Source organism: Melozone crissalis, unplaced genomic scaffold (genome assembly GCF_028551555.1).
Source record: "Melozone crissalis strain CALT ecotype California unplaced genomic scaffold, PUWL_Pcris_2 ptg000034l_1, whole genome shotgun sequence".
NCBI lineage: Eukaryota > Metazoa > Chordata > Aves > Passeriformes > Passerellidae > Melozone > Melozone crissalis.
In genome coordinates, this window is record NW_026535812.1 from 24,317,586 (window position 1) to 24,345,056 (window position 27,471).

Genomic DNA, 27,471 nt, shown 5'->3' on the forward strand with positions numbered 1-27,471 from the left:
GGTGTAAGCAGCTTTAATGGGATATTTTATTGCATTATTGTGGTCAGGGATGCTGGAGCATCCTCAGCTTCCTGTCAGAAACATTTTATCTGTGTCTCCAAATGCTGCTCTGGGTGCTTGGGATGGAGAGCTGGAGAAATCCCACATTTTTGGCAGGAAATCCCAAACCAACATCTTCACCTGGGCTGGTTTTGTCACCCCTGGAGCAGCAGCAATTCCAGGGTGCAGAGGGAAGGGCCATCAACAGGAGTGGCTACAATGGATCCATTCCTGGAACCAACCCAGACCTCTCCTAATGCTTTTCTCTTGCTCCATCCCCAGAGGGATTTTAGAAAGGGAAAAATCTCTGATTTTTAAACATTGCATTGCAAGGCAGCACTGGAGAAGCAGCAGGTTCCAGTGGCAAAAGGTGCGAGTTGTTCTTGTCTTCCTTAATCCAGGAAATCCAGGGCTTTGTAGTTTATTTATTTGTTATTAACATTTAGGAATGGTGCTCATAGCTTCCAAAATGCTCAGTTCTGGGTTGATGGCTTTGCATTCACATCTGAAGCAAAAATTATGTCTGAAATTCAAATCTTTATTACAGCGACCTTAGTTCTCTGCTGAGGTTTTCACTTGGGTTCTGGAATCTATTTCTAAAATGTTTGTGCCATTATGAATTCAGGGAGAAAACCCTGATGTGTGAGTCCCATGTCAGCAGCAATTTGGGCACTTTTGTCAGGAATAAAACCCCCCTGATCAATGGTTTTTAAGCATTGCATGTTATGTGCTCAGTAAACTCTGCCACTGCAGAGGTGAAGGTGCTCACAATTACAGTGAGAGTAGGAAAATGCCCTTTAATGTTTGCTTTAAATGTTTGAAGAGTGAGAAAAGCAGAGTTAGCATTCTCAAGGCTGCCATCCTCTACATTTAAAAGTGGAGTTAAGTTTCTGCTCTGTGCTGTTTCTGTTCTGTGCTGTTCACACTATTAGATTTCATTTGTAGGGGTTTTTTTTTTTCTTTTGAAAGATGCTAATTTTGCATTAAGAGAAGGAAAAAGATCCTTCCAGCTGATTGAATTCAAATGCATGGTGGTGATTTCATCTTGGCTCTGTGCTGGGATGAAGCTCCTGAGGACAGGGATGGGACAGAGCTGGGAGGAATCTCCCATCAGCCATTCCCAAATCACCATTTATTTAATTTCCCTGTTTTCCTTGGGATTCAGCCCTCAGCTGTGCCAGGAGAGCCAACAGCAGCACCAGGCTTTGCCTGCAGCCACAAATGAATCCAGCCAAGCACTTTGTGTCTGGCTTTCCTTAATTCCAGGGGTTTCATTCTGTTCCCTCTGCTCCATGCAACTAAACTGGCATCCGTGCCAACACCAGTCCCACTGCTGCTGGTTCCCTTTGGTAATCACCCATCTCTGATGGAGTGGAGAAGAAATCCTGAATTTCTTCTAAATCCTAAATGCCAGCAGCTTGTGGGGCTGCCTGCTGCAGGCAGAGAGGGTGGGATGGCTCTTTAGGGCAGCATTCCTGGGGTGGGCCAGAGCTGGGATCCTCATCATCATCCTCTGTCATGGACATATTCCATGAAAAATCCTTTCCTTAGGATATTTTTCCTCCTGAGAAGCTGAGAGGCCTCAGGAACAAAATGTAAACAATGGTTATCTGCTGCTGTGGAATGCAACAGGTGCATCTGGGATTGGTCTCATGTGGTTGTTTCTAATTAATGGCCAATCACAGTCAGCTGGCTCGGACTCTCTGGTCAGTCACAAGATTTTATCATTCCTTTCTATTCCTTTCAAGCCTTCTGATGAAATCCTTTCTTCTATTCTTTTAGTATAGTTTTAATACATCTTTTCTTTTAATATAATATATATCATAAAATAATAACTCAGCCTTCTGTAACATGGAGTCAAGATTCTCATCTCTTCCCTCATCCTGGGACCCCTGAGAACACCACCACATTCATCACCATCATCACCAGAACCATCATCATCATCACCATCACCACCAGCCATGAGGAGCCTCCTTAGCCCCAAACTTCTCAAAGTTTCCATCTTCTAAGCAGAGCCCAAGAACTCAGAATGAAGCACAAATTTGGTTTAAGCACAAATTTATCCATTTTCTGCAGCCTGCTCATTAAATTTTAACTGCTGCAGTCTTTTCCAGAAGGGCTTGGAGCGGGGTTTTCCCTCTGGGGGGATAAATGAGTGCTCTCTGGAGATGTGGGGTGGTGAAGGGCGATGTTGCACAGGTTCTAAAGCTGGCAAACACCATTATGTTTATTGAATTAACCTCTGAACTTGCTTGAGAATAGCTCAAAACACCCAACACACAGCAGACAGCTTTTTTTGCTTTATAGCCACAGTTTGGGTACAATTTACTTCATTTGTCATCTTCTGTAATTATTTTTCTAATGGTGCATCTACTGCAGGGACAATATGTGAATTTGAATAAGCTGTGAAAAGCGGCTCATGAATAACAATTTAGAAGTGTGGAGGTAGTTACTTACACTCATTCATTCATTTTCAAAGGAGTTTCTTTATCCTCCTTATTTTCTATTTAGCCTTTATTATTAATAATGCTATGGCTTGTCCCCACACACTGCAGGGGTGTGAGTTAAGAGTTGTTGGGAGGGAGATTCCTTCCTATTAACCTGAATTAGCTAAAATGGTGTCAGATCAGCAGGCAGGAACTGGAGCTGCTCACCTGAAATGGGGAACAAACCTCTCCAGGGAGCTGTGAGGGAATGGAGAGCCTGGCAATAAAGAGCTTTAATGGTGGAGGGTCCCAAAAAGGGAATGTGGCACTTGGGGATGTGGTGACCATGGTGGTGGTGAGCTGGAATCAATGGCCTTAAACATCTTCCCCAAATTTAAGGATTCTCTGATGGATTTGACCCATCCTGGTCATTTCCTGGAGTGTTATTGGATCATTTCCTGCTCATCTTCCAACCTGTTAAACTCTGGGAGGGGTCCCACGTGCCTTGGTGTGAGGGAGGCTCCACATCTGACGGGGAGATGGTTTTAAACCGGAAAAGGAAAGGTTGGATTAGGAAAAAATCCCTCAATGTGAGGCTGAAGAGGCCCTGGCACAGAGCAGCTGTGCCCTGGAAATGTCCCAGGCCAGCCTGGACAGGGCTGGGAGCAGCCTGGGACAGTGACAGGGTCCTTGTCCATGGAATGGGATTTAGGGTTTCATCCAGAGTTCCTTGGGCAGGGCTGGGAGCCCCTTGGGGCAGTGGCAGGACTGGGATGGGATCTCCATGGAATGGGATTTAGGGTCACCTCCAGAGTTCCTTGGGCAGGGCTGGGAGCCCCCTGGGACAGTGGCAGGGTCCCTGTCCCTGGAATGGGGTGGCATTTGAGGTCCTTGCCCCCCACAGCACTTGGTGACTCCGGGATTCTGCCAGCAGAGCTGCAGGAGCCCAGGTTTGGGGCAAACCATTGGGATCCATCCTCCTTTTCCCTCTGGCTGGGAAGGTCAGTCCCCAGCCCAGTTTTCCCTCCCTGCTGTTCCTGAGCTGTCCCTGCCCTGCTGCTGTTCCCATTCTCCTGCTCCTCCTGCTCTGAGCTCCTGGCCCTGCCTCTCTCTGCTCTCCCAGGTTCTGACCTTCACAACTGCACCAGATGCCTTCTCCTCTGTTACTCATAAATCACTTCCTCTCCTTTTATCAGGCTTTTTTCCCCCTCATCTCTTTTTTTGCCAAGTGCAGGGCTTTGTTTTCCAGCTGTCAGCACTTATTGAAAGGGTGCCAGTGTCACTGCCCCTGAAATGCTGCCAGCTGGGCACAGAACTCCGTTATCACCTCTTCCTCAAGTATCTCTCTGCACGGATTTATCAAGATCTCTCATCTCGGGTTCTTCATTTAGGAGAAACTCGACAATTCTCGTGTCACTGTGGCCTACAGGAGTTCTGGTTTATATTTGGATTTTGCAGTTCTTGTTCTTCATGAAGGAGTGATCTCGCTTTCTCTCATTTCTTCTTGAAATAGGATAAAAAAGCATTTATCCAGAGGGATGTTCCATGCAGGGATCACACTCTGAGCAGATCACAGCTGGGTGACACTCTGTCCCCAGCTCTCCTGTTTCCCACTGAATTCCATGAAGGAATTAGGAGATTTGTTCTTTTCCCTCATGAAGTATTTCCTGTCTCACAGGACTGAGCTGCACTCCTCCTCACTCAGGTGCTTTGGGCAAATTCACTGTTCTGCTTCTCCACATCCCCTCCCAAATCCAAAGGAAAATAAAGGAATTCTGTCAATACCTTTCACTAAATTTGATTTTCCTTCCCATCCCTTTCACTTCATGCTGTATATTGGCAGTGTGGAACATGCAATGCAATTAAGGCACAGCACAGTTCATTAAAAGCCACAACAAAGCTCTGGATTTTGGGATTGACTCACAGGAGCACCTTGGAGCCATCCCAAATTTCAGCCCAGCCTCAGCACCCTTTGGAGATGTGCTTGGACAGCCCCACACCGAGTGGGGATGATGAAATCTTTCATGGCACAGATCTGCTGCTGGCTAAATACAGAATTAGGAGGGCTCTTCCTAAAAGCCTCTGCCTGGAAAATGAGGGGATGTTGGGATTTAGTGGCAAAAGAAACAAAGCTGGGAAAACCCTTCCTGGACTGCTGATAGATGAGGAGCAGCAGGGGTGGCACTGAGGGATTACTGACAGGGAATTCAGCCCATCCAAGGGCAATCCTGGTTTTGGCTGTGGTGTCAGAGCCATGGGAACGTGGTGGGAAGGAGCAGGGCTGTCCCTGAGGAGGATAATTGCTGTGAAATCAGGTTTGTCTTGCATCTGTGTGGGAAAACTGCGTGCCCAAGGAGCATTTTTGGGACAGAAGTGTGGCCTTGGGGCTTCCCTTGTGTTTTATCAGGTCACATTCCTGGTTTTCCGTGTCCCTTCTCCTCCCAGACCACCTGCGTTCTAACAATTCTTAGTTTTTAATAATTTTCCACTCATTTTTCCAATTTTCTACCACATTCCTCTGTTTGATGTGTCCAGGCTCTGCTGCCCAAGGTCCCCTCCTGTCTCTGGGTGTTTGGTGGATGTTGATGGGACTGGAATGTGAAAATCTGCCCCAGGCAGGAATTTCCATGTCCTAAATGTTACCCCAGTTTCCATCCTGGCAGCTTCCAGGCAAAGCCTGTGGTTTGCACATCAGGACAGAATAATTCCATTTTCCAATGCAGAATTCACAAACATCCTGTCCACTCGTGTGTTGACACTGATTCCAAAAATGCCTCCTAAAATAAACCTGGAAGGGCCACATCAAAGAGGGACCTTGGCAAAATTTCCCCCAAAATAAACCTGCAAACAAAGCCCTGGCTGGGATGTTGGAATTGTTAATATTTTGTGTTGTTTCCTTGCGAAAAGATCTGTGAATTCAAGGTTTGTCATCTATTTAAAAAGCATTTTCTCTCTCAGTGGTTTCAGTAGAGTGGATTTTAATTTGATTTATGAGTTATGGTTGAGGTAGGCTGGCTTTTCCTTCAGTTCTATGTCTATGTACAGGCAGTGATGAAAAATTAATTAAATTATGCTGCCAATACTGATTACACTGATCCCTGGCATGGGACACCACCAGGAATGGGATGCTCCAAGAACTTTATTTAGAAATTATATAGAAATTATGTACATAAATTACATCCATAGCACATCATGTTCTGTACAGGAAAATGAGAATTTTTTTCCTCTCTTTATTGAGGTTTAGGAATCTATCAGATACCCTGTTCTGTTCACACCATTGCTCTGGAGCTTCCTTCCATTTTCCTTCACTTCCAAGGAATTTTTGGATCATGGCCACTCCATTTTTTCCCAGGAAACCTCCATGCAAACTGATTTAAATGCTCCATGCCCTTGGTTTTGTCTTTCTGTGACCTGGTGGAGCTCTTTAATCCTGCAGAACGAGGCCAGCCAGCAATAAAAGTCCAAGTTTTACCCTGCCACATCCAGTGGTGCCACCCAGACTTCAGGCAGGCCAAAACATTCTATTTTTAAACCCAAAATAATGCTTTGAAGTATTTATTCCAGCCAGAAAAGGCACTGGGATCAGCACAAACTGTATTTTATTTACGCCTGAGGTACAAAATAGAGGTTTTTGCTCAGAGATTGTGCCTTGCAGAGATTTAGGCCTGCAAATGGGAATACTCTGATTTTTTTTTCATGCTTAGCCATTCCTTGGCTAAAAGACTTTTTAGTTTCTTCATTGGTTTCTTGCAAAGGAATAATTGATGTCACAAAGCTCCCATGAGGGTGAATTCCTCTGGGTATTAATGCAGATTTCAGCTGGTCAGATTTCCAGCTGTCAGCACATTTGGTAGATTTATATTTCTTCAATTTATCTACACAATATATATTATATATTATGTGTATTACATACATACTATATAATTTAGAATAGATACTATAGAATATATAAAAAATATATACACTATAATATATTTAATATATTATACAATGCATTATATATTTATTGTGTATTTATATATTAAATATTATATATTTAAGACATATTTTAAACATATAAAATACTTAAATAAATATTTAAATAAATATTTGTTTTAATAAATTTTCTAAATATATATTTTATATATTCCAGTGGTGGAAACTGGGGAAAAACCTCTCTCCTTCCCTCTCCCAGTGCTCCATAAAGCAGAAACTTCAGGATTTGCATCCCCTGGTTTTCCCCCCGGGATTGCTGCAGTTGTTCACGACCCAAAACCACAAGAAGGTTCCAAAAAAAGGGATGGAAATATTGAGGGAAAGTTTTTGCTTCCCTCCTTTCTGGGTCCACCATTTGGTGTTTGATTAAAAACTCCAAACCTGGTGTCTTTTTTTATGCAAAACACCTCGAGTTGGAAACAGTCAAACGTGAAAAGTGGAATTATCCTGAATTCCCTGTGGCATTTATCCCAAATTCCCAGTGGGATTTGTTCCCAGTTCTCAGTGGGATTTATCCCAATATCTCTGTAGGATCAATCCCCAATTCCCAGTGGGTTTTCTTCCCAGTTCCCTGTGGGATTTATTGCAGTTTCTCTGTGGGATTGATCCCAAATTCCCTATGGGATTTATCCCAAATTCCCTATGGGATTTATCCCCAGTTCCTGGAGGGATTTATCCCCAGTTCCCAGTGGGATTTATCCCAAATTCCCTGTGGGATTTTTCCCAGATTCCCTGTGGGATTTATCCCCAATTCCTGGAGGGATTTATCCCCAGTTCCCAGTGGGATTTATCCCAAATTCCCTGTGGAATTTATCCCAAATTCTCCGTGGGATTTATCCCAATATCCCTGTGGGATTGATCCCAATATCCCTGTGGGATTGATCCCAAATTCCTGGTGGGATTTATCATCAATTCCCAGTGGGATTTATCCCCAGTTCCCCATGGGATTGATCCTCAATTCCCTCTGAGATTTATCCCAATTCCCTGTGAGATTGATCCAAATATCTCTGTGGGATTGATCCCCAATTCCCTCTGGGATTTATCCCAATATCTCTGTAGGATCAATCCCCAATTCCCTGTGGGATTTATCCCCAGTTCTCTGTGGGATTTATCCCAATTCCTGGTGGGATTTATCCTCAATTCCCTGTGGGATTTATGCCAAATTCCTGGTGGGATTTATCCTCAGTTCCCTGTGGGATTTATCCCAAATTCCCCGTGGGATTGATCCCCAGTCCCCTGTGGGATTTCCAGCTCGTGGCACTTTCCATGTCAATACTCAGACAAATTGCATGGAAATGATTTTATTTATTAGATGCCTTTCAAAGCTAAATGCCTGTTAGTCCTTGTAGAAAGGAACGAGCTGCAGGTTATTTTGGGCAATATTTGGTAAGAGAAAAACAGATTTTTCTCGTAATTGATTTCACTGTAAAAAACCACATCACTATATCACCAAGAGTTGTTGTTTGAGTGGGTTCCTAGCTCGGTTTCTAAGAGAAAATCTGATTATTTCTTGGCCACCTACCTATGAAAACATTTTAACAGCTTTTTTGCTTGACCCTGTAGTTATGTATTTTATTTTAAATAATTCCTGTAAGCTGAGAAAGACTAAAGGGAAAACCACAGGAATCAGCAGGAAAAAGCATTTTCTCTCAAGCACATGCTCCTGGTGCATATAAAGTACAATTTAAAAAGATTTTAAGGAGTCTTATTCCACCTCAGTCATACTCCCTAAGTGTGGAGTGCTCAGAGTTTGGTTTTTAGCCCCCGCTGAGCTTCACTGTTTTATTTATTCTCTATTTATTTAATATATTAAAGAACCACAGAATCATTTAGGTTGGAAAAAACCTTTCAGATCATCAAGCCAAATAATACTCAGCAGATCATAAAGCCCCAAAATCTACAAAATACACTTTTATATTCAAAATTCATGGTGCAAAAATAGCACAGTGAGAACCAGAGGTTGGGTAACAGTGTTTGGGCCCTGCTGGAAAGTTGAGGCCTTAAATTCAAAGTTTTTAAGGACTTTTAAGGAGAATAAAAGGAGGTTGTGTAAGAAAGGATGGAAACGACTGGGACTGGGGGAGGAGTGGGAGTGGGAGAGCTGTGCAGAGAGGCCAAGGGCAAAAGCACAGCAATGAGAAGTAAAAATAGCAGGATAAAGATCATTCTGGTACCAAAAAATAGCCTGTAGCTCCTCGTGTGCATGTGAAAGGGGAATGGTGACCAAAATAACCTCCATGGAAAAAACTCCGGGATGGTTCCCCAGCAGCTCTCCAGAAAATCTGGGTACAGATGGAGGTGAGGAAACATCTCTTGTGAAACAGCTTTTTATCCATAAAACCCAGAGAAACTCCTTTTTTATTCCTTAATTTCATTGCTGGAGTTAAATATTTCATTTTTCAGGTAGTTTCATCTGCAGGTCTTTAAAAAGTATAGTATGCCCTAATTGTATGCAGTGAAAACATTCATTGCATAATTTTGTGTTTGGATTCATTCACCCTCTGATTTCCACCTGATTTCCAGGCAGCAGAGTTTATTGCAGAGCTTTAGAAAACCAGATTAGAATATTATTTTAAGTGTCAGGAAGCATCAAGCATTTTATCATGATTTCCTGCAGTCGTTGCTCTTGCAAATTTGATTTCCCACTTCACTAAAATCCACTTGATGAAAATACTGCAGCCACATGTTGGGGAAAGGGAGTTTATGGGCTCCAAAATTGGGATAAGGAGTTCAGAAATAGCCCTGATTCAATTTTCCTGGGCTTTTTGCTGGTGTGTTTTGTTCTGGTGGAGCCTCTTAGGTGGGAAATGAAATTAAATGTTTCCTTTAAAGCAGGATTTTCCCCTCCCAGAGCAGCACATTCATTTGCTCCCAGGATATTTTTGGGTTGGTACAGGAGGATCAGCAGCTCCTTAAGGTGAGGCTCACTCTCAGTGTTTATTTTGCAGGGGATTTTCTGCTCCCTAAAATGAGGTGGAGTTAAAATAGCCAAGAAGGCCAAGCAAGGGAAAATAATCTGGTTTTGAGCTGCTGAGCTGGCACAAACTCCTGGGCAGGGATCAGCTCCAGGCTTTTCCTGGGGATTTGGACACTCCGGAAGGGCCATGGATGAGGCTTGGGAGGTTTTCATGTTTAGCACCTCTCCTTTCTTTTGGCCTCTTAGCAAAGCTGATCCTTAAAGGTCTCTCCCAAAATTCCCTTTTCTTCCTCTCCCAAAATTCCCTTTCCTTTAACTTTTCTTAAATCTCACAAAATTCCTTTTCCTTTAACTTCCCTTAAATCTCCCAAAATTCCCTTTCCCTTAACTTTCCTTTAATTTCCAAAATTCCCTTTCCTTTCACTTTCCTTAAATCTCCCAAAATTCCCTTTCCTTAAACTTTTCTTAAATCTCCCAAAATTCCCTTTCCCTTAAATCTCCCAAAATTCCCTTTCCTTTAACTTCCCTTTAACCTCCCAAAATTCCCTTTCCTTTAGCAAGCTCCTTGCTGCTCAGCCTTCCCTTTTGTCCCTTTCCTTCTCCCAGACTCTCTCCCTCAGAAATGCCATTATTTGGCTGCACCATCCCGTTGACTCCAAAATAAGTTTCTCACTCTTCTACACACCAGGTTTTTTCCCCCCTCAACATTTCCTGCTGGTATTTTATTTGTCTCCATCTAGATGAGTTTCTAGCACACCCACAAGATTCCCAAATCCTGTTTTTACCCTTTTTTTGCTCAGTGTTGGCAGCATCTCTTTGAACTTCAACGATTCTCTCAGATGTTGTTTTCTCATTCCCTGTTTGTGTCCCGCCGTCGGTCGTCAGGAAACAAACCCACTTTTTTTGGGGTGGAAAGTTGAAATTCCACGTTTTCCTGCCCAAAATTATTCTCTCACATTTTTTTGCCTCGATCTGTCGAGACACATCAAGCTGTTGAGATTTTTATTTTTTTTCCATTCTGCTCTTCTCTGGTTTCACCACAGTTCATCCCTTTAGTGTTTGCTTGCTCCCAAGCGTTGCTGGGAATAAATCTGGATTTCTTATGGAAATTTATTTATTCCAGCAGCTGGGATCCGGCAGTGCCTGCAGGGAAGGGGTTGTGGAGGTGGATTTAAAAGCAGCTGCACGTGGGGGTGATGTGCTGGGAGGCTTAGACATGGTTTGGTGCTCAGGTGTGGCAAACAGAGCTCAGGCAGAGATAACACCTGGGATACATCGCTCTGAGGGTAATCCTGCAGTTCTGGGGCATAAGAGGATGAGAGGAGAGGAGATTTAATGATGCTCCCACTGCTTCATCTGGAGATGTTCCCAGAGCTGCCTGGCTGGGCCTGGAGTCCAGGAGTTTAGAGATTGGGAAGTCATCAGCTGGGAGTGGGGCTCACCATGATCCTAGCCTTGGACAACTCTTAGGGAACTTTCTGGAAAATAATATGGAAAAACTTGATCGAAAATCTGGTGGAGTGGGATTATTTCCGTGGAGATGATCCAGGTGGAATAATGGGCAGGAATAATCCCCACAGAATTCCCCCATCCTGAGGGATGAAGTGAGGGAGCAGCAGCGTGTGAGGGACAGAGCAAGGCCCCAAAGAGCCCAGAGACTCTGGGGGAAAATATTAATGATTTTGGGAAGTGATAAATCAATGCCTGAGTGACAGCAAAACATAGGGAAAAACCCTCTGGAAAATCTGGTGGAGGGGGATTATTTCTGTGGAAATTATCCAGGTGGAATAATGGGCAGGAAGAATCCCCACAGAATTCCCCGATCCTGAGGGATGAAGTGAGGGAGCAGCACCAAAGAGCCCAGAGACTTTGGGGAGAAATATTAATGATTTTGGGAAGTGATAAATCAATGTCTGAGTGACAGCAAAACATAGGGGAAAACTCTCTGGAAAACGGTGGAAAATCTGGTGGAGTTGGAACAGTTCTGTAGAGATGATCCAGGTGGAATAATGGGCAGTAGGGGGAAAATCCCCACAGAGTTGTGAGGGAGCAGCAGCGTGTGAGGGACAGAGCACAGCACCAAAGAGCCCAGGGACTCTGGGGGGAAATTTAATGATTTTGGGAGATGATAAATCAATGCCTGAGTGACAGCAAAATATATGGAAAAACTCTCTGGAAAATGGTGGAAAATCTGGTGGAGTGGGATTATTTCTGTGGAGATGATCCAGGTGGAATAATGGGCAGTAGGGGAAAAATCCCCACAGAGTTCCCCCATCCTGAGGGATGAAGTGAGGGAGCAGCACCAAAAAGCCCAGAGACTTTGGGGAGAAATATTAATGATTTTGGGAGATTATAAATCAATGCCTGAGTGACAGCACAACATTGATTTGCCAGCAGCTGTTTTTCTGGGAAATGAACTTGATCTCCCCAGCTTCCACCTCAGAGACCTGGCTCAGGACTTGTTCACCAACACGGCATGAAAACCCAGCCAGCCCCTGGGATATCTTGGGTTTTCTCTGCATTTCAGATTTGTTTTTCTTCTGAAACCTTGGCTCAGGTTTGCTTAAATTTCTGTTTAAACTCCTGGAAGTGAAAGGTTGAATATTTTTGGGAATGTTGCCAAAATATTAAGCTGTGCTTCGCGAGTTGCTTCGCTCCACGCTCCCGATAAAAGGTATTTGCTTTTTGTTGTCTCAAGGCTTGCCATGAAATCTGAAAACTCCAGGCTGTGTCACTTTAATATACAAACACTCCAAGCAATACAAAAGCCTTAAAATCAAAGCTGTGCTGTTATCTCTTCAGAGCAGGAGCTTTTTCGAGGAGCTTCTAATGCAGGAGCAGAATCACTTCCAGTTGCTGCTTTGAAGTTTTTTATAGTGTGCTATCATGGACCTTTAATCCCTGCTGGGGCTGCTCTTAAAAATAGGAGGAAATTGCAAAGTGAAGCAGTAAAGGGAAAGAAACATCTTGGACATTTAATCAGCCTCCCTTGGGAGAGGGACTGGTGCTGTCCCTGTGAGAGGAAACCTGGTCAGGGCTGTCACTTGGAATGGCCCTGTCTGGGTGCTCTGCAGCCTGGCCAGGAATAAAGATACAAAAAAAGATATAAAAAAAGATATTAAAAAAAATAATAAAATATATAAAATCTGCTCAGTTATGGCTGCAACACTCTGGTGTCATCCCAGAGGGTCAGTGCTGGAGGTCCCAGCTTGTGGCAGGCACTGTTTATTCCCCTTTTCCCCCTCAGCTGGGTAATTCCCTGCTCAGCACCCCATTCTCCATCCATTCAGAGATGAAAATAGCTGGGAACCTCCTTGACCTTCTGCTTTGATAATAAGTGCAATTAACAACCCTAACGAGCTGCAGAAACACAATGACTGTGTACCATCTTATTTAATTAAACGGTGTTTCAGGAAAATTTCCTTTAAATGACCTTTTAAATGAAAAGATTTCCAGTCTTTTGGAAGGATTTCCCTGGCATTGAATCACTGGGGTTGGAGAAGATTTCCAAGACCATCGAGTCCAGCCTGGGCCTGATCCCCACCTTGTCACCAGCCCAGAGCACTGAGTGTCACCTCCAGGTGTTCTTTGAGCACAACTGGTTTCATCTTTCTTTTTTCTGACTTCCATTTTACTTGATGCCTCAGGTTTGCGCTTTTCTATGTTTCAGATTCTGCTGCTTTAGTGTTTAGGTCTGAGCTTCACATGAGGGGATGCTGAGCTCTGTGCACAGAGCAGGGAGACAAAACAATTCCTGCTCCAGCTGGGCTCCAAGGACAAATGATCCAAATCTCAGCCCCAGAGCACAAACCCCGTGGGCTGGAGAGAGAAAAACAAGCAGGGTGGGACTGCCTGGGCTAAAGCTGGAATGGGACAATGAACTGCAAGGTGCAAATGGAGCAGAACTGATCCCAGGGACAGACCCGGGAGCGCTCGTGCATTTTGGGGCCATTTTGGTTCATCTTGGGTGCAGCCCTGGCTGGGCTCTGGTGCTGCCCAAGGTGGATCCATGGAGGAGATCCTTTGGATAAATCCCTGCTTGATTCTGGAACTCTGCCCAGCCTCTGCTCCAGGGCATCACCCTCTCTGTTCTCCCTTCCATCAGTGTCTGTCCCCCTCCTGTTCTCCTGCATCTGCCTCCTCCCTCCTTGTTTGCCCATCTTTTGGAATGAGCTGCTCATGAACTTGAGGAATATGAACAAAACCACCTCAATAACCAGAGATGTTCTGATCCCAAAAATCCTTTTTTAATCCTTTAAATATACATTTGTAGAGGGAAGCAGGAATAACATCCAGGCACTGCTGTTTGTCCTTACTGGGCCTGATTTATGTCCCTCCTGCTCTCAGGGGTGCAGCTCTCGGAGTTTGTGTAGTGAAATGCCTCCAGAAAAGGAACAGGCCTTGGAAACTATTTATGGATTGGAATTGGCTGCTGTTCTATTTAATGAAGTCCCTGTCTTTGAGCCTCTGCCATTTAATTAAGTGCTTTATATAATTACTGTGTGACATCAATTCTGTCCACTCTGGGGGGTTTGTCTGCTCCTCCTGAAGGAGGTGTTTTATTTAATGGCAGTTTCTGGGTCCTGCTGCAGCTGAATTCCAGGGCAGCCACTCTGCAGCAGGGTGGGATCCTGAGATCCTGATCTGGTCATTCTTTTTTGTCTTGGTCACTGAAGTCCCTGAAATTTCTCTGATTCCTCCTGGTTTTAGGAAGAGGAGCTGTGCCATTACAACCAAAGCACCTCAGAGCCTTCACATCCTCACCTCTGTCAGCTCATCAGAGGGAAAGTTTCCTTCTCTGGGAAAAAACCCCAACATTTTCCCCCTTTTTTTATTGGGTTCCCCCTTTTTTAATTGTAATTTCCCCTTTTTTATTGCAATTTCCCCTTTTTTTTTATTGTTTTCTTAAACCCTCAGATACCCTCTATTTTCTACCTTTTTACTACTTTTTTTCATTGTAATTTCCCCCCTTTTTTATTGTTTTCTTAAACCCTCAGATACTCTCTGAATTCTCAAATTCCAGCTATCACAAGCAGGGTTTTCCATGGACAATTCCCAAATTAGTTCCCCCAATCAATCATTATTACCCCACTGTTTATACACTTGGGATTCCAGGAGCCTTTTTAAGCACTGAGCGCTGCCACAATCTCGTGTTTCAGCTGCTTATCACCCACATGATCCCCAAAATCTCCTTTCCTGGCAGCCTGCTGTTCCAGGAGAGGACACAAAAGTTTGCTTTATTCTGGATTAGTTTGCTTTATTCTGGATTAGTTTTACAAAACCAGGAATGTGCCTTGTGCAAGTGTTTTCCTGACTGGGAAATGGGAAATAATTGGGATTTCATGGATCATACCTGTCCCTGCTGGGCACAGGGAGAACAGGATTTATCATTTTTCCATCTTGTTGGCCTCCTTGCTCCTGGTTCCAGCTGTCCTGGCTGCCTCCAGCTCATTATTCAGGTCAATACAGTGGATTTTTCAGACCCAAAGGGAGGAGGGCAGGACCTCAGAAAATAACCACAATTACATTGAACCAGGGCTCATTGAATCTGCAGAAATGTTAATTCCTGAAGGAAAAGAGGGATTGCACCTTTTCCCTGTTAACCCCTTGTGTGCAGGGTTTGTCCCAGGTGTGGAAGGACAGGGTTGGGTCCCTGTGGTGTCTCCATCCCTGGATTTCTCTGGAAGAAGAGAAATAAAACCAAAAGGTTTTGTCTCATCTCATCCCCTCGCAGCTCTGGGTGGAACACCAGGCCAATTATTCATGGGATTTTTTAATAGACAATTTTTAAGGTCAGACTTCAATGGCAACTTAAGGGTTGTTCCCAAATTGGATTTATCTGGTGTAGGGACAGCATCTCCTGCTCCAGGAGCTCTCCTGCTTCCCTCAGGGGATTCCTGGCTGGGGAAGGCAAAATGAGAATATTTTACACATTGACTCTCTGCTGCTATTTGAAGTTTCTGTGTGTTTGCTGCTTGCTGAGCTTTGGGGTTGTGCTGGATGGGATCACAGCAATATTCCATTTAAAGGTGCTGGGAAGGGTGGGAGACAGGTTTGGGAGCAGCTGGTGAACACTGCTGACATTCTAAGCAGCTGAAAACTGATTTTTTTATTTTATTTTTTTGGCTCACCCAGACTGAATCTTCCCAGTTCTTGGTTTCTGCTTGGCACAAAGTGAAGTCTCTAAATCAGGAGGGACCATTTAGGCTAAAATAAAATATTCCACTGCTCTCCCTGAGTGCTGGGAGGGAGAGAACAATGGCACAGAAAGATGAATGCTTCTTGCTCTTTAATTGAGTCTAATAGGCTATAAATACATTTTTTTCCCTCAACTACAGGAGCAGAATGAAAGGCTTCTGGTAAAACTGGTTTTTCACTCTAAAAATCCCCTTCTCTCTGGAAAAGCTTCTGCACAGAGCCACCTGTGGAAATCCCCTGGAGTAGTTTTAAGGCATTTTAATTCCTAATAAAAGCTTTCAGTTCAGGGGCTGCGCTGGTGCAGGGTTGCAGAGTTGGAAATGTCATTTCGAGTTGAGTCATTTTGCAAACCTCCTTTTTTTTTTATTTTATCTTCAGTGTTAACTTGATGAGCTCAGTAAAACCCAAAATGCAGCATTTTGCTGGATCAAAAAAGGCTTGGAAATGAGCAGTTCAGCACCTGTGTAAATGCAGAGGGTTTATGGCGCTCTCACCATTATTTTTAGGGTTATTGCTTTTCCTCTCATTTCTGCCTGTTTGTGCCAATATTAAAAATGATCCCTTTTGCTTAGATTTGATTACAGGGGTATAAGAAAACGTTTCAGTTAATCCTGCTTGGGTGAAATATTCCTGTCTGGCCTTGCAATGCAATCCCTGCTCACAAAATTTAGGAAATAAATTGTAATTTGGGTTTTTCTGGGTTTTTCTGCATTGTTACCTGGTAATGGCAAAGTCTTTTCAGGCATTTTAAAACCATTTTTTTTACAGACCTTCATTTCATATTCCGCTCATCTCCGCTAATAGTTCCACCCAATTAGCATCAAAATCAGGTGAAATCTTGACATCCCTAATTTATTTTTATTTTTAGCACTTCAATCACACCTGTTTTGCTGTGTGCCTTTAACTGAATGGTGCCCTTTGGTAAATGCAGATATTGCATTTGAATATCAGGCATTGATGTCCTTTCCTCGTGGTGTTGGTCACAATTTGTGAGCCTGAGCCTCTCCCATTTTTGGGGCTCCATCCCCCTGCGTGGCATTGCTGACAGAAATTGTGTCAAACACCTGCTCTGGGCCTCATTTCCCCACCAATCCTCGTTTTTCTCCTAAAAGAGGCAATGATTGACTTTCTAATTAACATTCAGGGTTTGTGCTTGTGCAATTCAGATGCTGGTGCTTTTTGCTGCAGGAATAATTCCTTTACTGTCATTATTGCTGATATTTTTAATTTTGGGGGTGTACGTGTGGTTGTCAGAGCAAAAATTCAGGGTGGGATAACCCAGCTGGGATTTGGTATTTCCATATCAAATATGGGAAATTTGGTGATTCCACAGCCTCTCAGGGCGCCCTGTTTGACCAGAAAAAAAAGATTTTTATTTAAGTTTTGATGGAATTTCCTGCATTTCAGTCTGTGCCCGTTCAGGATAAACAGAAGTTGTTGGCTTGGTGTGTTCACTTGGGAAATTGTCCTGTGACTTCTCCAATCTCTGATGGAATTATTGATAAATAATTGATAAATCCAGAGGAACTGCACTCATTTGCTGGGGGGGCACCTGCAAATAACTTGGAATTGATAAATCCAAGCACAGTTCCAAATATTTAATAAATCCAACCACAATTCTAATGTTGCACAGGGTGGTCTAAAGGAAAATTTAGGGAAAATTAAGGAAAATTAGAATTTAGGAAAATTAAACACAAATTTCTGAATTTGAGATAAAATAATCAATGTACAATGTGCCTTCTGACCTTTCTGGGGAAAAAACAGCTCTTTAAATGTAATGTTCATTAATAATGAATTAATTAATTGCCCTGTGCTTGTGTGGGCAGGTCCTGTGGTTTTCCAGGAGAAATTCCCTGGTGCCACAGGGGATCAGTGCAGGAACGTGGGACACGACCCCAGGGATGTTTGAGATTGCAATTTAATCTCTGATTTAATCTCTTTGGAAAAATGAAATATTAAAAAAAAAAAAACAAAAAAACCCAGAGCAGAGGGGAATTCTGGTCCCTCCCAACCCTGGGATGAGCAGCATTCCCAAGGCTTTGCCTCTTGTGGAGCCATTCCCACTGAGTTCATTTATAACGAAATCCATTAAAATTATAACACAATTCATTACAATTATAACACAATTCATTAAAATCTGTTTGGGTGTTTCAATGCCAGGAACGGCATTAAAAATAAACCAGCTTCAATACAGGAATAAAACAATTTATTAGCGTTTATTTTTCTATTTTTTTTTTGCTCAAGAACTGGAGCGCGGAGCCCTTGCTGCTGTGCCAGGGAGGGGAAACTGGAAAACCCAAATTAAAGTGTGCCAGGAAAGGGAATTTCCATTGCCTGTGCCAGGGGATGCTCCAGGGGGATTGGGGTGCTGGAAATCAGGATTGAGCCTGGGCTGCTCCCAGAGGTTACTCCGAGGTTACTCCGAGGTTACTCCAGCTTTACACCAGCCCCAACTCCAGCCCAACCCTGCCCTCTGCTGGGCCCGAGCAGGGAATTAAAGGGATTTTAATTAATGAATTAAAATGAATTCTCTGGGTTTGCGCGTGTCAGTATTTATGGGTTTGCGGTGTGCCAAGGGCAGGGGGAGGGATTCCACTCTCTGCTTTAAATGTAAAAAATAAAAAAAAACCCCACATTAAATTTGATTCTGCTGTGCCATGTGCTGCTTTAAAACTTAGAATAAAAATTTAGAATAAAAGCATTGATTCCACTCTGCCAGTTGATGCTTTGAAATTTAGAATAAAAATTTAGAATAAAATTTTAGAATAAGCACATTAAATTTGATTCTGCTCTGCCACGTGGTGCTTTGAAATTTAGAATAAAAATTTAGAATAAAATTTTAGAATAAGCACATTAAATTTGATTCTGCTTTGCCAATTGGTACTTAAAAAGTTAGAATAAATATTTAAAATAAACTCATTTAATTTGATTTCACTTTGCCAATTGTTGCTTAAGAATTTCGAATGAAAATTTAAAATAAAAATTATTACAGCATCCTGAGTGGGTCGCTGAGGGTGGTGAGAGAAAGACAAGAATCTTGTTTCTTGATCAGAAGGCTGGATTTATTGATATATGATATATAATACATTATTACTATACTAATAAGAATAAAGAGAGGAGCTGCAGAGGCTTGCTAAGAAAAGAAAGAAAGAATCTATATCAAAGTTGTGTCCAGGGACTCTGTCCCCAGCTTGCTCCTGTGATTGGCCCTTAATTATAAACATGGAACATGAACCAATCATAGGTGCATCCTATTGCATTCCACAGCAGCTGATAATCATTGTTTGCATTCTCTTTCTGGGGCCCTTTGCTTCCCAGAAAATGCAGAAATCTGAAAGAAAGCATTTCTGTGAAAAACGTCTGCGACAAAAAATTTCAGAGTGAACACACTAAATTTGATTTCACTTTTCCGCGTGGCGCTATAAAATTCCAATTAAATCCAAACCCCTGGGATGTGCGGGTGACCCTGTCCCAAGCCCTGAGCTGTGTGTGTGCGGTGAGTGTGCAGCGCAGGGGCTCTCCGGGTAATTATTTAAGGTAATTAATACCTTAATTAACGCTTTGTTAATTGCCGTGCAGTCGGCAGCGGAGTACGTGAAGGCGCGGCTGCCCGAGGTGCTGAAGCAGCACCTGCAGGACTACGAGCGGGACAAGGAGAACAGCGTGCTGTCCTACCAGAGCATCCTGGAGCAGCAGATCCTCTCCATCGACAGGGAGATGCTGGAGAAGCTCACCGTCTCCTACGACGAGGCAGGTACGGCTGGGCTGCTCACAATTCTCATTTTTCTGCCCCCAAAATGGCTCTTTTCCCCCAACGCCTTCAACTTTTGTCCTTGTGTTTATGAAATGTGTGCTCCTCTTGAAGTGGTTCCTCATAATTCTCATTTTTTGGCTCCAAAAATGGCTCTTTTCCCCAAACCCCTTCAGCTTTTGTCCTTGTTTTTGTGGAATGCGCGTTCCTCCTAAAGTGGTTCCTCACAATTCTCATTTTTCTGCCAAAAAATGGCTCTTTTCTCCAAATCCCCTGTGCAGGTTGAGCTTTTTGTCCTCATTTTTCTTCCTCCTTAGGTGGTTCCTCATAATTCTCATTTTTCTGCCCCAAAAATGGCTCTTTTCCCCAAACACCTTCAGCTTTTATCCTTGTTTCCTGAAATGTGTGCTCCTCTTGAAGTGGTTCCTCATAATTCTCATTTTCCTGCCCCAAAAATGGCTCATTTGCCCAAACATCTTCAACTTTTGTCCTTGTTTTGTGAAATGTTTGTCCCTCCTGGAGTGGTTCCTCATAATTCTCATTTTTCTGCCCCAAAAATGGCTCATTTCCCCAAACGCCTTCAACTTTACTCTTTGTTTCCTTGTTTTTCTGAAATGTTTGTTCCTCCCAAAGTGGTTCCTCATAATTCTCATTTTCCTGCCCCAAAAATGGCTCATTTCCCCAAGTGCCTAGTGCAGGTTGAGCTTTTGTCCTTATTTTTGTGAAAAGTTTGTTCCTCCTGAAGTGGCTTCTCACAATTCCCATTTTCCTGCCCCAAAAATCGCTCTTTTCCCCAAATGCCTTCAGCTTTTGTCCTTGTTTTTCTGGAATGTGTGTCCCTCCTGGAGTGGTTCCTCCTAATTCTCATTTTTCTGCCCCAAAAATGGCTCGTTTTCAGTCCTTCCCTGAACACCTTGTGTGGGTTGAGCTTTTGTCCTTGTTTTTGTGGAATGTTGGTTCCTCCTCAAGTGGTTCCTCATAATTCTCATTTTAGTGGTTCCTCACAATTCTCATTTTTCTGCCCCAAAAATGGCTCATTTCCCCAAACTGCCTGTGCAGATTGAGCTTTTTGTGCTCATTTTTTTAAATGTTTGTTCTTCCTCAAGTGGTTCCTTAGAATTCTCAATTTTCTGCCCCAAAAACCTCACTTGTTTCCCCAAAACCCCTTCAACTTCTGTCCTTGTTTTCTGAAATGTTTGTCCCTCCTGAAGTGGTTCCTCATAATTCTCGTTTTCCTGCCCCAAAAATGGCTCATTTCCCCAAGCACCTTGTGCAGATTGAGCTTTTCTCCTTGTTTTTGTGAAGTGTTTGTTCCTCCTCAAGTGGTTCCTCACAATTCTCATTTTTCTGCCCCAAAAATCGCTCATTTCTCCAAATCCCCTGTGCAGGTTGAGCTTTTTGTCCTCATTTCTGTTCCTCCTGAAGTGGTTCCTTAGAATTCACATTTTTCTGCCCCAAAAATGGCTCATTTTCAGTCCTTCCCCAAAGTCCTTCAACTTTTGCCCTCGTTTTTGTGGAAATCTTTCATCCTCCTGAAAGGATTCCTCATAATTCTCATTTTCCTGCCCCAAAAGTGGCTTGTTTCCCCCAATATCTTGAACTTTTGTCCTTGTTTTTGGGAAATGTTTGTTCCTCCTCAAGTGTTCCTTAGAATTCTCATTTTCCTGCCCCAAAAATTGCTCGTTTTTAATCCTTCCCCAAACACCTTCAATTTTTGTCCTTGTTTTTGTGGAATGTGTGTTTCTCCTGAAATGGTTCCTCACAATTCTCATTTTCCTGCCCCAAAAATTGCTCGTTTTCAGCCCTTCCCCAAACCCCTTGAACTTTCGTCCTCGTTTTTGTAAATATTTGTTCCTCCTGAAATTATTCCTTATAATTCTCCTTTTACTGCCCCAAAAAAATTATTCATTTCCAGTCTTTCCCCAGTCCCCTTGTGCAGGTTGAGCTTTTATTCTCATTTTTGTCATCTTTTATCCTCATTTTTATGAAATATTTGTTTTTCCTGTCCCAGTTTGGCTGGGGATGTCCCCCCTGGGTGCTGGCAGGAGCTGAGGGGACACTTCTGGCAGCTCATTGTGCTCTGCTGTTAATTATTTTAATTATTTCCTGTGTCTCTCCATTGGCACCCCCTGGATTTCGCTCTTTTCCCCTTCACAAATTCCTGATTTTTGGCCTTTCCCAGCTGGGAGTGCACTGGGCAGGCACAAAATCTGATTTTTACCCTGACACGAGGATGGACAGCCAAACCCAGGCAGTTTTTGGGGCTTTTTGTACAGTGAACTCCCAGCTTGCAGATCTGACACTTTTCCTGGCATTTTATTCTCAGAAATGTCTTTCAGCTTTTAAATCCTTTTGTAAAATACACCTCACACCAGGAGCTTGGCCTGTGGGTTCTCAAAGGCCAGCGCAGGTCAAAATGAGGGTGCAGAATATTTCTTTCATCACATATTGCTTGCTTTTAATAATGCACAAAAAATATGCTTCAAAATTTGTTGCTTTCTGTCACCTCTGTTGATTTTTCTCACACAGAATTTCCCAAAATCCTGTCATTTTTTTTTCCATTAGTTTGGTCACTCCAGCTCCTCTCCACTTATTTTCATTTAAAGCAGTTTGTTAGGGAGGAGAAAATGCAAGGAAATTACTGATTCCTGTCAGAAGGAAAAGAAAGCTTTTCCCTTTATGGAAATCTCAGTGTTTGTATGGTTAAAATAAAGATTAAAACTGCTTGAAACACATATTTGGGGATTTATCTCATCCAGCAAAAATCATGTGGAAATGAGAAGCTCAGTAATAACTGGTTTAGAAAACTCCCAGCAGCACAGCTGTAAATGAAAGCCCAAAATTCATCAGAGATGAAAACACAGCAGTGGAGCCCCTCACCCTCCTAATTGTGCCCCTTATTTATGAAAAGGCAGAAATGGCTCTACCTGCCCTTGGAACCAGAGCTGATTGTGAGCAAAGCACAGAAAATGGGCAGTTAAATGTAATTACAGCAGCTGCTGGTGATCCTGGGTGCTCCAGCCCTTGCTGGTGACATTTTCCCTTTTTTTTTTGGCTTTTTTCCCCAACAAAATCAACTGAACGAGGAACTCGAGCTGCTGGTGGGGTGTAAAAAGTGAAGGAAGCAATCCTTCAAAATTGGCAAAATAGAAAATTAAATATTTATTTAAATTATTCCTTAGTTTCACTCCATACAGGTTTTGTTCCCTGTGGTGTAGAAAAATGAATGTCTCTCATGTCTTCTTTCTCTCTTCTGTCTCATAGCTTAGCTCATTTAACAAAACAAGAATCTGAATTTGCCACTCTTTTTCTCTGGGGTTTTTTTTGGGGGTTTTTTTGGGTTTTTTTGCTTCAGCTTTGGATTCACTGAAGCTGAAGTGAATCCCCAAAATATCTGTTGTTAGCATGAGGGGCAGGTTTCTCCATTTTCAGGTTTCTCCATTTTCAGTGCCTTGATAAATGAAGCCTAAGAGGGGAGTGGTTCACTATAAGAAAGGGCCTTTGGATTCTGACAGAAATTTCATCTTGGATTGTTTTTGGATTTTGCTGCCGCCCCCAAGGAGCAATGTGGGAGCACCTGGAAAATGTTTGTGTAGTGTAGTCCAGTCAACAACCTCGGTTCTTGAGCCAGTTTGGGCCCATTTGTTCTGTAAAAGGTCTCAGCCTGAAAGCAGAAGGTGTTGCTGTTGGGAGACACCCATCCAGAGAAATCCTTGTTTGTGGAAAGCAAAATTCTCACAAACGACTCCTACAGCAATCTTTCCTCCTTTGATGGTGGTGAAAGGGGAGAAAATGCAATTTTGTCTGTGATGTGAGGGATCCCCAGAGCCCTCCTGGAGCCCTGCCAGGGTTCCATCTCTGCAGGAATGATGAGCAGCTGGAATTCCAGCAGCTGGAATTCCAGGGGAGCTGCCAGGGAGGTTTTTGGGGGGCTCCCAGGGCAGGGGAGCACTCCCACACCTTTTCCAGCCTTTCCCATCCCTCTTGGAAGGACCATTCTGCGCCCCCAGGTAAATCCTTTCTCCCCAGGGAAAAATCCTTTCTCCCAAAGTGGGTTCAGTTCGAGTTCAGCTGCATCCCTTTGCCAGGAGGAAGCTGAAATGCTCTGATTTTGGCACAATTTTGGGTGTTAATTTGGCCTTTCTGGCAGCATCCAGTGTTAATAAAGTGCAGCCCTGATGGAATCCACATCCCAACGTGGATCTTTCCCTTTTTTTCCCTTTAGAAAATCAATCCATCAGAGCTACACATAAAATGAGTTTGTCTGGGAATAGTCGAGTGCTGGCAAGGTTTTTTTTTTTTGTGAGGTTTGAGTAAGGAAGCTTTAAAAAATGAAAGCAGGCCAAAAGTGACAGATGGGGACAAATCCTCTGCTAATCTGTAAATCCTTTAGTTTAAAAAGTGGCATTCTTGACTAGCTAAGGCTGGGGTAATTCTGTGCAAGAATGTTTTCTCCCAACAAAGCTTTGCTGGCTCTTAATCCCATTCCTTTGATTTGCAGCATCCCTAAACATCCGAGGTGGTCAGTGCCTGATCCGTGGCAAATTTTGGTTATTTAAAGGAATTTTAGCATTTAATCCCAATGTTCCAGGGAATTCCAGCCTGCTGGGAGGTTCTGGAGGGGTTTTGTCCTGTGGGAAATGGCTTTTTTCTTTAATGGATGGCCCTTCTTCCCCAGAAATCCTGAAAAAATTGAGTTTCATTACTGCACAACAAAAAAAGAGATGGAATTCATTTTTCCCTGCTGTCAAGCAGTCCTGGAGATATTGATATTTAGGGATTGCATCCAGAGCCAGAGCCAGCCCCAGAATGGTTTTTTTTTAGCTGATATTTGCTGGTTGTGGGTGAGGGGGGGCAGGAAGGGGAAGATGGGAACTGGAAAGGAGATGGGAAATGGGAAGTGGGAAATGGGAAATGGGAAATGGGAAATATTCCTCCCATTTAAGGTGAGCTCAGTGCTCAGAGCTGGAAAGGAGATGGGAAATGGGGAATTGGAAATATTCCTTCTATTTTAAGGTGGACTCAGTGCTCAGAGCTGGAAATGAGATGGGAAATGGGAAATATTCCTTCCATTTTAAGGTGGGCTCAGTGCTCTGGGGGTCACAGCTGGGACTCCCCAATCTTGGAAGTCCTTCCCACCTCACCCACCCTGGCATTCCGTGACAGGAACGACATTTTCCTGCTGATCAGGACCATCCATTCCATGGCAGAAATGTGATTTTCCCCACCTCTAAGAGCAGCCCCTGTGGTTCTGTGCAGGCACCACGTGTCTGATCGCCCTGCTGTCCGACAAGGAGCTGACCGTGGCCAACGTGGGCGACTCGCGGGGCGTCCTCTGCGACAAGGACGGCAATGCCATCCCCCTGTCCCACGACCACAAGCCCTACCAGCTGAAGGAGAGGAAGAGGATTAAGAGAGCTGGTGAGTTGTTGCAAGGTTCAGCTTTTGTTTGTCACTAAAATTGACATTTCCCCTGGGAGAGGGTGGGGAGTGTCTGACTGAGGCGGCAGCAGATCAAATCTCCTGTTCTCCACCCAAAATTCCACAGGGCAGAGGTGGCAGCAGATCAAATTGGAGTTCATTGTCCCATTCCAGCTTTAGCCCAGGCAGTCCCACCCTGCTTGTTTTTCTCTCTCCAGCCCACGGTGTTTGTGCTCTGGGGCTGAGATTTGGATCATTTGTCCTTGGTGCCCAGCTGGAGCAGGAATTGTTTTGTCTCCCTGCTCTGTGCACAGAGATCACCATCCCAAAATGTGAAGCTCAGAACTGCACAATAAAACAGCACAGAGTCTGAAAAATATAAAAACTAAAACCTGAGGCATCACCTCCCACATTCTGATCTCTGTAACCCCTCAGGATGAAACTTTGGGAGGTCTGGCAGGAACCAGAGAGCTCCTTGGGTGTTCCAGAGAGCTCCTTGGATTTTCCAAAGGAAGAGCTGCCTGCATGTTCCAAAGAGCAGCTTGGACATTCCAAAGAGCTCTTTGGGTGTTCCAAAGGGCAGCTTGGATTTTCCAAGCAGCTTGGATATTCCAGAGAGCTCCTTGGATGTTCCAAAGAGCAGTTTGGCCATTCCAAAGAGCTTCTTGGACGTTCCAAAGGGCTGATTTAAGCGTCATTTCCCCCCCAGGTGGGTTCATCAGCTTCAACGGCTCGTGGCGCGTGCAGGGCATCCTGGCCATGTCGCGCTCGCTGGGCGATTACCCCCTGAAGAACCTGAACGTGGTGATCCCCGACCCCGACATCCTGAGCTTTGACCTGGACAAACTGCAGCCAGAGTTCATGATCCTGGCCTCGGACGGGCTGTGGGACGCCTTCAGCAACGAGGAGGCCGTGAGGTTCATCAAGGAGCGCCTGGACGAGCCGCACTTCGGCGCCAAGAGCATCGTGCTGCAGTCCTTCTACAGGGGCTGCCCCGACAACATCACCGTCATGGTGGTGAAGTTCAGGAATAGCAGCAAAGCTGAGGAGCAGCAGTGAGGAGCCCCCGGGCCCGCTCAGGACTCAGGACAGTGTGTGTGTGCTGGGAAGCTCCAGGAGCGCCGCGCGGGCTCTCCCGCGGCCGCGGATCCATCCGGGCTCTGCTCGTGGCTTGGCAAAAGGAGCAATACAACAAATAAATCCATGCTGAGCGACCACAAGAATCCAGTCTGCCCCCTGCCCCTGCCCTGTGCCCTCGCTGCTCCCTAGGAACCGACTGGAAGCTCCCATTTCTCACTTTTCTTTAGGAGTCCTGTGTAGGTTTGGGTTTGATGCTCTCCTCAGGGGCACGGCAGGGCCAGGGCAGTGCTGCTGCTCCTCCCTCCTGCTGTCCCTGCTCAGGAGCTGCTCTCGTGTCCCTCATCCCTGCACCCTGCAGTGGGAGGGGCGGCTGGGGAAGGGTTTGTGATGTGAAGGAGGAAGAGGAGCCAATCTCAGCCTGCTGCCACTGCTGGCTCTGCTTTGTTCAGCCTCCCCCCACAATAAACCCTGCCGAGCATGTGAGTAGGTAGAGCTCCTGAAGCACCACGTTCATTCAGGCTGTGCATTACTCTAGGACAGTTCTTCTAGGCCATATTGTATCCAAACCAACTCATGGTGAACTTCAGCAAAGCCCCGGGAGCTCTGAAGCTCCTGGATGGGAGGAGCAGAGCTCAGCTGTGGGAGCAGAATGTGTGTCCTTCACCGAGATCACCCTGACCTTACTGCTGTGGAAAGAGATGTGAGAGCAAATGGATTTCACTGGTGACTGGTGGGAGCCTCACCCAAGCAGGGCGTTCCTCAGAGGTTCCTCAGAGCTACCTAGCTGGAAGTCAGGCCTGAGAGACACTTCCCTGTACCACTGCAGATGGATTTGTGGGGTTAATCCCAGGGCAGACCCCTCTGGACGGGCTTTTGGGATGACATGCAAATGCCAGGCAGCATCAATGCACTGTAGAGATGAAAGGTTGTGTTAAATCTAGGTTTTAAAAGTGTGTTTAGATCTAACTTTCAGTATTTAATTGTATTTTGGGATCTGTGACTGCTGTAAGTTGGAGTGAGGACAGTTTGGGTTTGCTGCACCTCTGGTACCAGCTGGGTCATGGCAGAGGGACAGGGCAGGCAGGATTTTGGATGGCTCCTTTGTCCTTACCCTGCCTTACAGAAGTCCTTGGAATCTCCCCAGAACGTGATCCTGGACACTCTGCTCAAGTCTTCAGGGTGATGGAGGCTGCCTGTGTTTGGTGTGGAGCTGGGTCGGGGATGTGATGGATTCCCTGGCCATGCCTGTTCCTTGGGAAGGTCCAATATTCCTCATTTCCCAGCTGTGGCCCCCCTGCTCACCTGCAGGGCTCTGGGGAGGGGCTGAGGGGGTCAGGGTCTCTCAAGGCAAAAAATCAAAGAGCACAAACTTCTGCTCGAGAAGGAATCCCCATCTTTGTCTTGTTTTGTCCCCCACAACAAACTTCCCTCCTTTAATTTGTTTGGGGATAATCTCAGCCCTCAGTTGGCTCTGGTGGTGTTTCCGAAGTGTGTCTGAAGCCCTGGCAGCGCAGTGTCCAGCAGGCAGGAGCCTGCCCTGCTCCTTTCCCTGCCCTTTCCCATCCCTGGTGCAGCTGAGTGCCCCTGGCTGCCCAGCTGGGCAGTGAACAGGAATTGCTGAGAATTGCTCCAGGTATTGCAGTGGGCACAGAGTGAGGGCAGAG

At 44.5% G+C, this 27,471-nt stretch overlaps 1 protein-coding gene across 1 annotated transcript in view; it reads left to right on the forward strand.

The window, feature by feature from the left end:
- The window catches only part of PPM1L (protein phosphatase, Mg2+/Mn2+ dependent 1L), a 60,286-nt gene extending 32,815 nt beyond the window's left edge, over window positions 1-27,471 (forward strand). The window contains exons 2-4 of the mRNA XM_054283022.1: window positions 19,135-19,309; window positions 24,566-24,727; window positions 25,437-27,471. Coding sequence (XP_054138997.1) covers window positions 19,135-19,309; window positions 24,566-24,727; window positions 25,437-25,786 — 687 coding nt within the window. The 3' untranslated portion in view covers window positions 25,787-27,471. The remainder of the gene's footprint in view (window positions 1-19,134; window positions 19,310-24,565; window positions 24,728-25,436) is intronic.